The sequence below is a fragment of the Alosa alosa genome, chromosome 18 (genome assembly GCF_017589495.1).
Source record: "Alosa alosa isolate M-15738 ecotype Scorff River chromosome 18, AALO_Geno_1.1, whole genome shotgun sequence".
Classification (NCBI taxonomy): Eukaryota; Metazoa; Chordata; class Actinopteri; order Clupeiformes; family Clupeidae; genus Alosa; species Alosa alosa.
In genome coordinates, this window is record NC_063206.1 from 4,188,629 (window position 1) to 4,203,628 (window position 15,000).

Sequence of the window (15,000 nt, forward strand, 5' to 3'; positions counted from 1 at the left end):
GATGAGAGGAGAGGAGAGGAGAGGAGAGAAGAGGAGAGGAGAGGAGATGAGAGAAGAGGAGATGGGAGGAGATGAGAGGAGAGGAGAGAAAGGAGATGAGGAGATGAGAGGAGAGGAGAGGAGCAGAGAGGAGAGAAGAGAGGAGATGAGAGGAGAGGAGAGGAGAGAGGAGATGAGAGATGAGAGGAGATGAGAGGAGAAAGAGAGGAGAGGAGATGAGGAGAGGAGATGAGAGGAGAGGAGAGAGGAGAGGGGGGGGGAGAGGAGAGGAGATGAGAGGAGATGAGAGGAGATGAGAGGAGAGGAGAGGAGATGAGATGAGATGAGAGGAGATGAGAGGAGAGGAGAGGAGAGGAGAAGTGGCTCCTGGAGGGACTCAGAGCTGCAGATGATCATTTCAGCAGCTGATTAGTTCTGACTCACCCATTGCTTCTGACGGACGTGACTCCCAAAGACTATATAGCCTCGGACCCCCCCACACACACACACCCCCCACGAGAGACTCTTTGGTCAGTTTGCAAAGTCACCTTTGTGGAATTGACTGTCCAGCTAGAGATAAGCTTATGCAGGCAATAGCGTCAAGCCTGCCACAGAGATGGGAAGTGATCAGGGACTCTGCGGCTTCTGCCAAACCACACACATGCTGTGGAACAACAAGGGGCCAGAGTAACACACACACCCACACACACACACACACACATACACACACACACACACACACACACACACACACACACACACACACACTCTTGAACAAGGGGCCAGAGTAACACACACACCCACACACACACACACACACACACACACACACTGCGGAACAACAAAGGGCCAGAGTTTGGATTAGTATGTCAATTTATCACAATGTTTGGCACCAAAGAAAAGAACAATAAATAAACCACCTCTGTGCTAGCTGGCGGGCGATGAGTCGCTGTTGTGTGTGCGGTGAAATGTGACTCAGCTGTCTGGTCTAGTCTAGTTTAGTCTGGTCTAGTCTGGTTCAGTCTGGTTTAGTAAGGTTTATTCTGGTTTAGGGCTGGTCTGGTCTGGTGTAGTCTGGTGTAGTCTGGTTTAGGCTTGTCTAGTCTGGTTTAGTCTGGTATAGACTAGTCTGGTTTAGTCTGGTGTAGTCTGGTTCTAGTCTGGTTTAGTCAGGTTTAGTCTGGGTCTAGCTCTAGTTTAGTCTGGTCTAGTCTGGTGTGCTGTTGACTGTGATCTAGTCTGGTCTAGTCTGGTGTGCTGTTGACTGTGATCTAGTCTGGTCTAGTCTGGTGTGCTGTTGACTGTGATCTAGTCTGGTCTAGTCTGGTGTGCTGTTGACTGTGATCTAGTCTGGTCTAGTCTGGTGTGCTGTTGACTGGTGTGGTCTGATGTGTTGATGTACTTATGCAGACTTATGACACGGCTCTTCAGAATGCTGCAGAAAATTCCATTCACATGGAATATTTCTTATAGTTCACCACTGCAAAAGCTTAATGACGCTGTCAATGGCAACAAGTTATATGCTTCTGAATATTTCATGTCATTCTGGAAGTAGTCCATTAATTTATTGCATAGGAACTTCATTGAAAGAAAGTAGGAAGAAAGCAGTCAGAAAGTAATTTGTTGCAATATAACTGAAACATTTTGAGGTTCTATTTGTGGAGCGAACTATTTGTTTCTCAGCGGACAATGACGTTTATGGGCAAAATAGTCCCTAAAGATGAAGCCATATGTGTGTACATTATATGTATGTATATGTATGCATTATGTGTACTGTATTACTTTGTGTGTGTGTGTGTGTGTGTGTGTGTGTGTGTGTGTGTGTGTGTGTGTGTGTGTATGTGCATGTGTGTGTGTGTGTGTGTGTGTGTGTGTGTGTGTTTGTATTTGTATTTGTATGTCTTGTACGTGTATGTGCGTGCATGTGTGTGTGTGTGTGTGTGTGTGCGTGTGCGCCGGTACGTGTTTGTATTTGTGTGTGTGTGTGTGTGTGTGTGTTTGATATTTGTATTTTGTATGTGTATGTGTGTGTGTGTGTGTGTGTATGCATGCATGTGTGTGTGTGTTATTGTGTGTGTGTGTGTGTGTGTGTGTGTGTGTGTGTGTGTGTGTGTGTGTGTGTGTGTGTGTGTGTGTGTGTGTGTGTGTGTTTGTATTTGTATGTGTATGTGTGTGTGTGGATCTCATCTGTAACAGGCCTAACCTGGTGGTGAACCGGCTATAGGCTTAATCTGTTAAAGTATTCTCTGGGTGTGTGTGTATATGCACGTGTATCTAAGTATCTGTGTGTGTGTGTATGTATGTGTGTGTGTGTGTGTGTGTGTGTGTGTGTGTGTTGTGTGTGTGTATGTGCACATGCATATGTGTGTCTCGGGTATAACGGGCCTAACCTGGTATTAAAGTATTATTGTCTGGGTATGTGTGTGCATGTCTGTGTGTGTTTGTGTGCGTGTGTATGTGTGTGTGTGTGCACATGCGTGTGTGTATGTGCGTATGTGCGTTTCAGGTATAACGGTCCTAACCTGGTGTTGAAGTATGACCGGAGCAGGAGGAGGCTGGTCAACATCGCCGTTGACAACCGCAGCTCCCCATTCTACGCCCTGAGGGACCGCCAAGGACACGCCATCGCCGTGACCGCCTGCGACATGGACGGAGACGGGAGAGAGGAGATCTATGTTCATAACACCAACAACGCCTTCTCAGGTGCACACACACACACACACACACACACACACACACACACACGAGGGAGACGGGAGAGAGGAGATCCACGTTCATAACACCAACAACGCCTTCTCAGGTGCACACACACACACACACACACACACACACACACACACACACACACACACGAGGAAGACGGGAGAGAGGAGATCTACGTTCATAACACCAACAACGCCTTCTCAGGTGCACGTGCACACACACACACACACACACACACACACGAGGAAGACGGGAGAGAGGAGATCTACGTTCATAACACCAACAACGCCTTCTCAGGTGCACGTGCACACACACACACACACACACACACACACACACACACACACACGCGAGGGAGATGGGAGAGAGGAGATCTACGTTCATAACACCAACAACGCCTTCTCAGGTGCACGTGCACACACACACACACACACACACGGATTTAACTTGACCCTGAGTTGACCTCTCAGGTTCATGTATTGAAATACTGTTCATCTGGTGCCATTCATGGGGGAACATTCAGGCCCAGTGATAAAGAGCTGACCTGCTGATAACGCTCTTATCAGAGCGCTGCCCTCTGTGTTGAGGTGTGTGTGTGTGTGTGTGTTGTAACTTCATAACTAATCTTTTCCTCAATGTTGAGGTGTGTGTGTGTGTGTGTGTGTTATAACTACATAACAAATCTTTTGCTCTGTGTTGAGGTGTGTGTGTGTGTGTGTGTGTGTGTGTGTGTGTTATAACTTCATAACTAATCTTTTTGCTCTGTGTTTATTATTATGTGTGTTTATAACTTTATTCTGTGTTGAGGGTGTGTGTGTGTGTGTGTGTGTGTGTTATAACTTCATAACTAATCTTTTGCTCTGTTTTGAGGTGTGTGTGTGTGTATGTGTGTGTGTGTGTGTGTGTGTGTTATAACTTCATAACTAATCTTTTGCTCTGTTTTGAGGTGTGTGTGTGTGTGTCGCATAACTTCATAACTAATCTTTTGCTCTGTTTTGAGGTGTGTGTGTTATAACCTTGTAATCTTTTGCTCTGTTTTTTTGTGTGTGTGTGTGTGTGTGTGTGTGTGTGTTATAACTCATAACTAATCGTTTTGCTCTGTTTTGAGGTGTGTGTGTGTGTGTGTGTGTGTGTGTGTTATAACTTCATAACTAATCTTTTCCTCTGTTTTGAGGTGTGTGTGTGTGTGTGTGTGTGTGTGTGTGTGTTATAACTTCATGCTAATCTTTTGGCGGGGTCTGTGTTGAGGTGTATATTGTTATAACTTCATAAACTAATCTTTGCTCTGTTTTGAGGGGTGTGTGTGTGTGTGTGTGTGTGTGTGTGTGTGTGTGTGTTATAACTTCATAACTAATCTTTTCCTCTGTTTTGAGGTGTGTGTGTGTGTGTGTGTGTGTTATAACTTCATAACTAATCCTTTCCTCTGTTTTGAGGTGTGTTTGTGTGTGTGTGTGTGTGTGTTATAACTTCATAACTAATCTTTTCCTCTGTTTTGAGGTGTGTGTGTGTGTGTGTGTGTGTGTGTTGTTATAACTTCATAACTAATATTTTGCTCTGTTTTGAGGTGTGTGTGTGTGTGTGTGTTATAACTTCATAACTAATCTTTTCCTCTGTGTTGAGGTGTGTGTATGTTATTATTGTGTGTTATAACTTCATAACTAATCTTTGCTCTGTTTTTTGAGGTGTGTGTGTGTGTGTGTGTGTGTGTGTGTGTGTCTTATAACTTCATAACTAATCTTTTTGCTCTTTGTTTGAGGGAATGTTATTATTTTATAACTTCATAACTAATCTTTTGCTCTGTTTTGAGGTGTGTGTGTGTGTGTGTATGTTATAACTTCATAACTAATCTTTTGCTCTGTGTTGAGGTGTGTGTGTGTGTGTGTGTGTGTGTGTGTGTGTTTATAACTTCATAACTAATCTTTTGCTCTGTTTTGAGGTGTGTGTGTGTGTGTGTGTGTGTTATTATAACTTCATAACTAATCTTTTGCTCTGTTTTGAGGTGTGTGTGTGTGTGTGTGTGTGTGTGTGTGTGTGTGTGTGTGTGTTATAACTACATAACTAATCTTTTCCTCTGTGTTGAGGTGTGTGTGTGTGTGTGTGTGTGTTATAACTTCATAACTAATCTTTTCCTCTGTGTTGAGGTGTGTGTGTGTTATAACTTCATAACTAATCTTTTCCTCTGTTTTGAGGTGTGTGTGTGTTATAACTTCATAACTAATCTCTTCCTCTGTTTTGAGGTGTATGTGTGTGTTATAACTTCATAACTAATCCTTTCCTCTGTTTTGAGGTGTATGTGTGTGTGTGTCTTATAACTTCACCTTTAATCTTTTGCTCTGTGTTGAGGTGTGTGTGTTACAACTTCACTTAACTAATCTTTTGCTCTGTGTTGAGGTGTGTGTGTGCTATAACTCATAACTAATCTTTCCTCTGTTTTGAGGTGTGTGTGTGTGTGTGTTATAACTTCATAACTAATCTTTTCCTCTGTTTTGAGGTGTGTGTGTGTGTGTGTGTTATAACTTCATAACTAATCCTTTCCTCTGTTTTGAGGTGTGTGTGTGTGTGTGTGTGTTATAACTTCATAACTAATCTTTTGCTCTGTTTTGAGGTGTGTGTGTGTGTGTGTGTGTGTGTGTGTTATAACTTCATAACTAATCCTTTGCTCTGTTTTGAGGTGTGTGTGTTTGTGTGTGTGTGTTATAACTACATAACTAATCTTTTCCTCTGTGTTGAGGTGTGTGTGTGTGTGTGTGTGTTGTTATAACTTCATAACTAATCTTTTCCTCTGTGTTGAGGTGTGTGTGTGTTATAACTTCATAACTAATCTTTTCCTCTGTTTTGAGGTGTGTGTGTGTGTTATAACTTCATAACTAATCTCTTCCTCTGTGTTGAGGTGGGTGTGTGTGTGTGTGTGTGTCTGTGTGTGTGTGTTATAACTTCATAACTAATCTTTTCCTCTGTTTTGAGGTGTATGTGTGTGTTATAACTTCATAACTAATCCTTTCCTCTGTTTTGAGGTGTATGTGTGTGTGTGTCTTATAACTTCATAACTAATCTTTTGCTCTGTGTTGAGGTGTGTGTGTGTTATAACTTCATAACTAATCTTTTGCTCTGTGTTGAGGTGTGTGTGTGTTATAACTTCATAACTAATCTTTTCCTCTGTTTTGAGGTGTGTGTGTGTGTGTGTGTGTGTTATAACTTCATAACTAATCCTTTCCTCTGTTTTGAGGTGTGTGTGTGTGTGTGTGTTATAACTTCATAACTAATCCTTTCCTCTGTTTTGAGGGTGTGTGTGTGTGTGTGTTATAACTTCATAACTAATCCTTTCCTCTGTTTTGAGGTGTGTGTGTGTGTGTGTGTTATAACTTCATAACTAATATTTTGCTCTCTCTCTCTCAGGCCGTACCACATACCCTGATAAGCTCTTTAAGTTCCGTAACGGTCACTACGAGGATCTGCTGACAGATGAGGTCAACGAGCACAGAGACGTGGCTCACCGGGTGGCTGGACGATCCGTTGCCTGCGTGGACCGCAAGGTAGTCATGGAGATCTTCAGCATCATCACCATCATCATCATCATCATCTTCTTCGTCATTGTCATCATCATAATCATCATCATCATCATCAGGTCTAAAGTTATCACTTGCATAATCATCCCCTCTCTTTCTTACTTATTTTCTCTCGCTAACACACACACACACACACACACACTGAAGCTTCTCTTGGTCACTGAAGCCTGAGGGCTCTGCAGTACTTGGCAGCAGTGTGATCATTAGCAGCCAAGCAGGAACGGAGTGTGTGTGTGTGTGTGTGTGTATATGTGTGTTATGTGTGTGTGTGTGTGTGTGTGTGTGTGTGTGTGTGTGTGTGTGCGTGTGATCGTCTCCTTTGTGTGATGCAGGATTATTACTATATCAGCCCGTGCTCTCTCTCTCTCTTTCTCACACAGACACACACACACACACTCAGACACACAAACAAAAAAGTCTTGTGTTGCTTGCCCAGTCAAAAAGTCTTGATACATCACTCTCATTTTGGCGCTTTGGAAGTGGGCCGATACGGAGTGTGTGTGTGTGGGGAGGTGGGGGTAAATATTGTATATAATATGTGTATGTATAAATATTTGTGGGCAGCCGTGGCCCACTGGTTAGCACTCTGGACTTGTAACCGAAGGGTTGCCGGTTCGAGCCCTGACCAGTAGGCACGGCTGAAGGCACCTAACCCCTCACTGCTCCCCGAGTGCCACTGTTGATGCAGGCAGCTCACTGCGCCGGGATTAGTGTGTGCTTCACCTCACTGTGTGTTCACTGTGTGTGTTTCACTAATTCACCGATTTGGTGAAATGCAGAGACTAAATTTCCCTCACGGGATCAAAAGAGTATATATAAAATAAAATAAATATGTGTGAATGAGAGTGTGAATGACATAATTAATATGTGTGACTGTGGTGTATTGAGTATTGTGTGCGTGTGCGTGTGCGCGTGTGCGTGCGTGTGTGTGTGTGTGAAAGAGTGGAGTACACTTAATAAGGGTGTCACAACACAGCACACGTCTCTCATGAGCATCAGGATCAGGAGCATCTCTATATTTAAAACAAAGCAACAAACAGTCTCCTTCCTGCCAAACTATACTGCTCAAAAAAAATGAAGGGAACACTTAGGTTGTCCACAATTGTTAAAACACCTTTTCACCATTCTCAAGCTACATTCACAGAATGTCTGACAGTTCTTGCAAAATAAAACACTCGCCTCAAAAGTTTTACTTGTGCTCAGAACCAAACAGTGTCAAAGTACCGATCCAGTGTAAAAACTCTTCATGTCATACTTTATAAAGCATCCTGTGTGTGTGCGTGCGTGCGTGCGTGTGCGTGTGTGTGCGTGTGTGTGTGTGCGTGCAGTGTGTGTGAATGAATGCGTGTCGCGCGATGCGTCGTCGCGTCGCGTCTTGGCAGCGCGTCTTGTGTGTGTGTGTGTGCGTGCGTCGCGTGTGTGTGTGTGTGTGTGTGTGTGTGTGTGTTGTGCTTCTCCTCTTTATTCTTGTAGCAGTTCCTCACACCAGTTTACATTATCTGATAATCAGCCTGGCGCTGCTTCTTCTACAACACCATTACCAATTCAAAATCCTACTACTACTGGTCTTTACTTTCCCTTTGTGTGTGTGTGTGTGTGTGTGTATGTGTGTGTGTGAGAGAGAGAGAGAGAGAGGTGTATATGGAGTGGGGGTAATGCAATGCTCCAGGGGTATTTATCATCTGGGGGTAAAAGAACACTCCAAGGGTATTTATTATCTGGGGGTAAAAGAACACTCCTGATGTATTTATAATCTGGGGTAATAGAACGCTCCTGAGGTATTTATCATCTTGGGGTAATAGAACACTCCTGATGTATTTATAATCTGGGGTAATAGAACGCTCCTGGGGTATTTATTATCTGGGGATAATAGAACGCACTTGAGGTTTTTATTATCTGGGGATAAGAGAACACTCCTGAGATGTGTATTATCTGGGGTATTAGAATGCTCCTGAGGTATTTTTATCTGGGGATAATAGAATGTTCCTGGGGTATTTATCATCTGCGGGTAATAGAACACTCCTGAGGTATTCGTCATCTTGGGGTAAAAAAATATCCTGAGTTATTCATCATCAGGGGGTAGGAGAATTCTCTGAGGTGTTATCTGGGGTTAAGAGAATGTTGCTAAGGTATTTATAATCTGGGGTTAAGAGAATGTTGCTAAAGTATTTATAATCTGGGGTTAAGAGAATGTTGCTAAGGTATTTATAATCTAGGGGTAAGAGAATGTTGCTGAGGTATTTAGAATCTGGGGTTAAGAGAATGTTGCTGAGGTATTTATAATCTGGGGTTAAGAGAATGTTGCTAAGGTATTTAGCATCTGTGGGTAAGAGAATGCTGCTGAGGTATTTATCATCTGGGGGTAGGAGAATGCTCCTGTGGTGTTATCTCGAGGTAAAAGAACGCTACTGAGGTGTTATCTGGAAGTAAGAGAAGGCTCCTAAGGTATTTATCATCTGTGAAGTAAGAGGATGCTGCTGCAGTCACCTGCAGAGTGAAGACTCCTTTTCCATCAGCTCACAGAAAGACATTATCCTGAAACACACATTTGAGAAGGAGCACGGTCCAGTCATACACACACACACACACACACACACACACACACATTCTCCATCAGCTCACAGAAAGACATCATCCTGAAACACACATTTGAGAAGGAGCATGGTCCTGTCATACACACTCACATACACAAAAAACCCATACACACATACACATAAGCGCACGCACGCACACACACACACACACACACACATTCTCTCTCTCTTTCTCTCTCTCACACACACATAAACACACACACACACACCTATGCACTCATACACACGGACACACCTAACCACACATACACACATACACCCACATACACACACATTATCTCTCTCTCACACACACATAAACACACACACACACACCTATGCACTCATACACACGGACACACCTAACCACACATACACACATACACCCACATACACACACATTGTCTCTCTCTCACACACGCACATACAAACACACACACACTTATGCACTCATACATACGGACACACCTAACCACACACACAAATATCTTTATGGTCTTATTTCCTTATTTCTCACCTGTCCTTGAGAAGAAAAGTGCCATCATCAGTCTCTCTGCTGAAGGGGGAGATTGACACACACACACACACTGGAGGGAGAGATTGATCTGTTCCCTGGAGAAAGACTGATGGGTCTAAAGCAGCTCCACCCCCATCTACATGATGTTGGTAATTACGTCCCAGCTGAAGGTTGCACACGCGCACATACGCACACTCACACACACACACACAAACGCACACTCACACACACACACACATACGCACACTCACACACACACACACACACGCACACTCACACATAACCGCGCATATAGATATTAGAAAGCTAGAACGCTAGATACCACATCGGGCTCCATAACGTACGTAAATAGCGCCGCCCTAATGGTGGAGGCAACAATCACTGGAGGCCAATGGAGATACAGGTGTCTCTGATTGGATATCACACAGGTGTCTCTGATTGGATATCAGACAGGTGTCTCTGATTGGATATCAGACAGGTGTCTCTGATTGGATATCACACAGGTGTCTCTGATTGGATATCAGACAGGTGTCTCTGATTGGATATCACACAGGTGTCTCTGATTGGATATCAGACAGGTGTCTCTGATGGGAAATCACACAGGTGTCTCTGATTGGATATCAGACAGGTGTCTCTGATGGGAAATCACACAGGTGTCTCTGATTGCCGGCAAGTGTTGCCCATAGACAGTAAGGTGTTTGCCCCCAGCAATATGGCGGTTCACGTATGCCAACTAATACTCGACAGACAATGTGGTACTGTATCTAGCTTTCTAATATCTGGGGCAGCCGTGGCCTACTGGTTAGGGCTTCGGGCTTGTAACCGAAGGGTTGCCGGTTTGATCCTCGACCAGTAGGAAAAATGTGGGTGGGGAAAGTGGTTGAGCACTGCTCTCCCATGCCCACATCCACAGCTGAAGTGCCCTTGAGCAAGGCACCTAACCCCTCACTGCTCCCCGAGTGCCGCAGTAGCAGGCAGTTAAGTGTGTGCTTCACCTCACTGTGTGTTCACTGTGTGCTGTGTGTGTTTCACTTACTCACGGATTGAGATAAATACAGAGACCAAATTTCGATCAAAAGAGTATACATTTACTTACTTAGGGACTGTTCGTTATTTATAAACGGGGCCACCGGAGGAAAATAGGGGAGGGTCATGTCTTTTTATTCTTTGTTGAGGGGAGGGTCACCTAACTTTTTTTTTGTCTAGGAGGGGGGTCACCCATCTTTTGTATTAATGAAAACAGCAAAAATCAAAGTGGCTTGTTTGATTGTTGATTTCTGTCGCCATATAACGCGTTCTCTTTCGTTCCATATCTCTGTCAACATTGAACAATGAAAATTAAGGAGATTTCCGGTTTCTCACGCAAAAATACGGAAAATGTCAACATTCGTCCCCATTAACGTTGGAAGGGTAGGAGCAACAAAGTAGCCTACTTTATTCACGCCTAACAGCATATATCCATTTGGTCAACTTTATCCAGCCCTAAAAAGTTAAATTTAACTTTGGTTTACTTGTAGTTTACCGTGTAGCCTAACTTTAAACAGTGTGCATGCTTAACATAAAGCATACTTGTGCTTCATTCATCCACACATCCAGCTCCTAACGTTTTGACAAGCATTTCTACCAATTGACCTTGTTCCTGCCCATCTCTAGCTTTGCTGTCTCCATCCTTTCTGTTTTTGTTGTTTGCAAAAAATATATAGTATTTATTGGTAACCAACAACAAGTGCAATTTGTTAATCGCTGTCATTCTCTCTCCTGCCAACAAAAATGTGTTACGTTCCAAGTAGCAGTGCGTAATTCTGCTTCATAAAGTTGAACAAATACATTGGTCATATAAATAGCCAGTTTATGGTCTACAGTGTAGAGTTAGTAAGTTATGGTAGGCCAACTTGGAGTGAATATACAGGGGGAATTCTTTGTCTACTCATAGCTGAGTAGCCTGGCAGGTGCGCACGTAGCCTACGGTCGAACACTGCAAGCGCCAATGAATCATGCTCTCACGACAACCACGTCCTTAACTTAAATAGGCCTAGGTTAACATCACTCTGAGTTCGCATTCAAGCAAGCAAAACGATGATTTGAATACATCTGTTTCACTGGAAGGGCAAGGGGTAACAACAGGACAACACAGAGACAGAATGCAGGACTAATGTTATGAGAGTATTACAGTAATATGGGATATTCTACGGGAAAATATTAAAACGGCAAGACAGGAGGGAAAAGTTAAAATGATTAACCCGGAAAAAGTTGCCATGTTAGGTATTTTTCGGTCCCTGTGATTATTTGCGAAATTGTGCAAACAGCCTTTTCAAGTCATTTGAGAAGGAAGGAGTGTAGCAAGCTCCCAAATTGACGGTCGTCTGAGAAATGGAGTTTTGGATAATGTTCAGCTTCAGCAGCTTTACAATGACTGAGAAAGCCTAGAGACGAGTCCATAGCAACAAGTTCATGTGTTGAATTTGTTATTACCCAGTGTGCTTTGTTGAATGGTCTCAATGTTTTATTGTTTTATTTCATGTGAATACTTACTAGAGTAACTTATTTCAAGTAGGCTAATGCAGTTGCAGGAAGTGTGCATTTAGTTTCCATGCTTATTGTGTTTCCACAACAATGTTAGTGAGTAAATCTACTGAAATGGCCACCATCTTGGTGAAGTGTGATGTGTAAGATCAGAAAGCAGAGGTTGATTTTAGAACGGTAGCCTAAGTTGATGTGTTTACATAGCGCTTAAAAGTGTGGGCAGAAGGTGTCGATATTGGCCGGGGAGGGTCATATCTTTTTTGAAAAAACTGCTGGAGGGTCGTTGAAAATTTTCTTGCAGTCAGGGGAGGGTCATGCAACTTTTGATTTAAGCACTCAAAATCCCCGTTTATAAATAAGGAACAGTCCCTTATCTATGCGCGCACACATACAATGCTTTAGACTTGTGGTGTGAGCGGTATGGGAGCGGAACAGAGCGGCCACGCCGGCCTCTAAATTAAAAAGCGCTCCGCGCTCAAATTCCATCCATATTACACAAAACTATAAAATGATCTAAACTTCATTCACTCTCGTGTATAGATCAGGACAGACTTATGGAACAGGCTGCAGGTCAACAGTCTGACAGCCTGCATGAAGATAAGCATTAATGGTCCAATAGTAAAACAGTGCAATTACCAAAGGGCCCTTGAAATTATCTTTTTAAAGCCAAGGAGGATGGCTTGTAACAATGCTAGTTGTCAGCTCTGCCATAAGCAGTGTTGGGAACGTTACTTTAAAAAAGTAATTAGTTATAGTTACTCACTACTTGTTCCAAAAAGTAACTGAGTTAGTAACTGCATTACTCTATGATAAGAGTAACTCATTACCAGGGAAAGTAACTATTTGCGTTACTGTAACAAAAAAAAAAGTTGCTATATGTCAAAGAATTTGGATTTTTTTTAGCAGTTTTGAGCAGCCAGTTGAAATGAGTAGAACAGACAGGTGTTTGTACAGTAGGCTACATAACTTTCTATATTTATTAGATTGATAGATAGATAGATAGATAGATAGATAGATGCTTTATTGATCCCCAAGGGGAAATTCAAAGATATTGCACATCCACAGACCTACGGTTGACTTCAGCCTGTGTCATAGGTTTTTGTTGTGAGGCGGAAAGATCTAGCTTTTGCTGCTTGTAGGGCTCCGAGTCCTTCTTTGCTATAGTGGATGGCGAGCTATCATCTGTGGTGGAGGTAGGCTATCTGTGTTTTTTGGCCACTAGCTTTAGATGCGTGTGTGAGATGCTTCATTAAATTACAGTTGCTTACAACGGATGTCGACATAGTCTTCGCTTCGACATAATGTACACATTACATGCACGTTCTTGCCTTTGACCACAATGAATTTGAAGTAGTTCTTATATCTCCACCTTGAAAATGCCAGCTTCTCATCGTCGGATTGCTCCTGACCTCTGCTGTTTCGTCGAATCTCTTTTAGCTGTTGCGTGTGTGTGGCGCGTGTGCTGGCAAGTGTGTAAAAACACTGGCTCTGATTGGCTATTATGAAACATGACTCTGCCTTAGCCAATTATAATCGCCTACGTCGTTATTAACCCACCTCCTCACTAGCTGTGAGCCAGGGGTGCGTTCAGATTACACAGTTTATTCAATCAATGCATAGTAACGCACCGCATTTAACGTCCAGTAACGTTAACGACGGGAAAAATAATTAGTTTGATTACCCCGTTACTAAAGAAATAACGTCGTTACCTAACGCCGTTCTTTTTAAACTCGCTATTCCAAACACTGGCCATAAGTAGTGACTGATCACATTTGCACATTTTGTTGTTTTGCACTTTCTTTTGCACTTGTTCTATAGTTTGTAATTGCACAAATTACACAAATATTTTGAAATATTTGTATACTGTTGTATAGTTTGTTTGGTGTTGTTACTTTGTTCTTTGTTAACTGTTATTTTGAGAAGCTGGTTATTTACTTATAATGTAATGTACCCCCCACCGACGGCAACCGTTACTTTGGATATATTTAGGCTACATAATATAGGCTTAAATGTCACTCGGACAGAGCGATAGAATTTTTTTTTTTTACTCAGCCGACAGTCCTGCATCAACTTGCATTGACAACATTGAAGCTAGGCCTACATATCCTAAACGAATGCTATAGGTTTTTCTAACATTCACTGCTTTGCTTGTGAATGAAGTTGTAGGCTAGCCTACTTCCTTTGTTCAATTGTTGAACGATGCTGGCAAACGTGTCCCTGTTTCCCTGTCATCATGTCATTGCTCTCGTCTCGTTGACTCTCTTGTTGTAATTTCAGCCGAAGTTGCTGCACCTTCCAATGAGCGTTGTCTGAGCTTAGATCTATAGAACATCTACTTCCTTGTAATCAAATGGGCTGATACTATATAGGCCAGTCATTCCTTTTATAATCATGGGGCAACGCTTTGGGCAAATTCGCGATGTAATTCACTAACGAAACATGAGAGGGGAGATTTTCTGACGTTTCAACAACGAAACAGAGTTTGACATCTTTGCGAGAAGATTTTTCTCACGCTTTAAGCTGCTGTTGCAGTCAGCCTGGGCAAACCGAAGGATAACGCATAGAGAAAACAAAAGACACACGAAAAAGTCGCCAGATTTGTTGTCAGTCGCTAGATATACTTTTCAGTCGCCAGAGACGGCCAAAAGTCGCTAAATCTAGCGACAAAGTCGCTAAATTGGCAACACTGCTTGTGATTATTTTCATGTTCAGGTGCATGATTAAAGGGAGGGGAGGTAGTTCTTTTACACAGTTCCTCTGCACACTGCTGTACACTGTGAATGTGCCTTTGTGAATACAAATTACAAGCTGGCTCTGACTAATTGGCCAAATATTCAGTCTTATTTTTTAATTCGCTTCCGTTGTCATGGATGGGTTTGTTTTCACCGAGTCACCGCAATGCTGAGAACTGATTTCATCTACTTTTTTTTTAATTCAGCGAATGTCAAATTCCTTAGCTGTCCATTCTGTGTGTAGTATTATTAATGAAAAACAGGCATAAAGACTTCCAGTCAATCAACAAATTGATTTGAGAGCATGGATGAGAGGTGTGTGTCATATAATTATCCATTGGCTCAGACATCAACAAACTTTTCCCTGAGTTGTGGACTGTCTTTAACTACCTGTTAGCTTTGCCTGT

The 15,000-nt window shown here is 42.6% G+C and overlaps 1 protein-coding gene across 1 annotated transcript in view; it reads left to right on the forward strand.

The window, feature by feature from the left end:
• crtac1b (cartilage acidic protein 1b) overlaps positions 1–15,000 on the forward strand; it is a 60,120-nt gene that overhangs the window by 9,273 nt on the left and 35,847 nt on the right. Inside the window, exons 3-4 of the mRNA XM_048269918.1 lie at positions 2,486–2,682; positions 6,079–6,215. Of these exons, the coding sequence (XP_048125875.1) occupies positions 2,486–2,682; positions 6,079–6,215 (334 nt within the window). The remainder of the gene's footprint in view (positions 1–2,485; positions 2,683–6,078; positions 6,216–15,000) is intronic.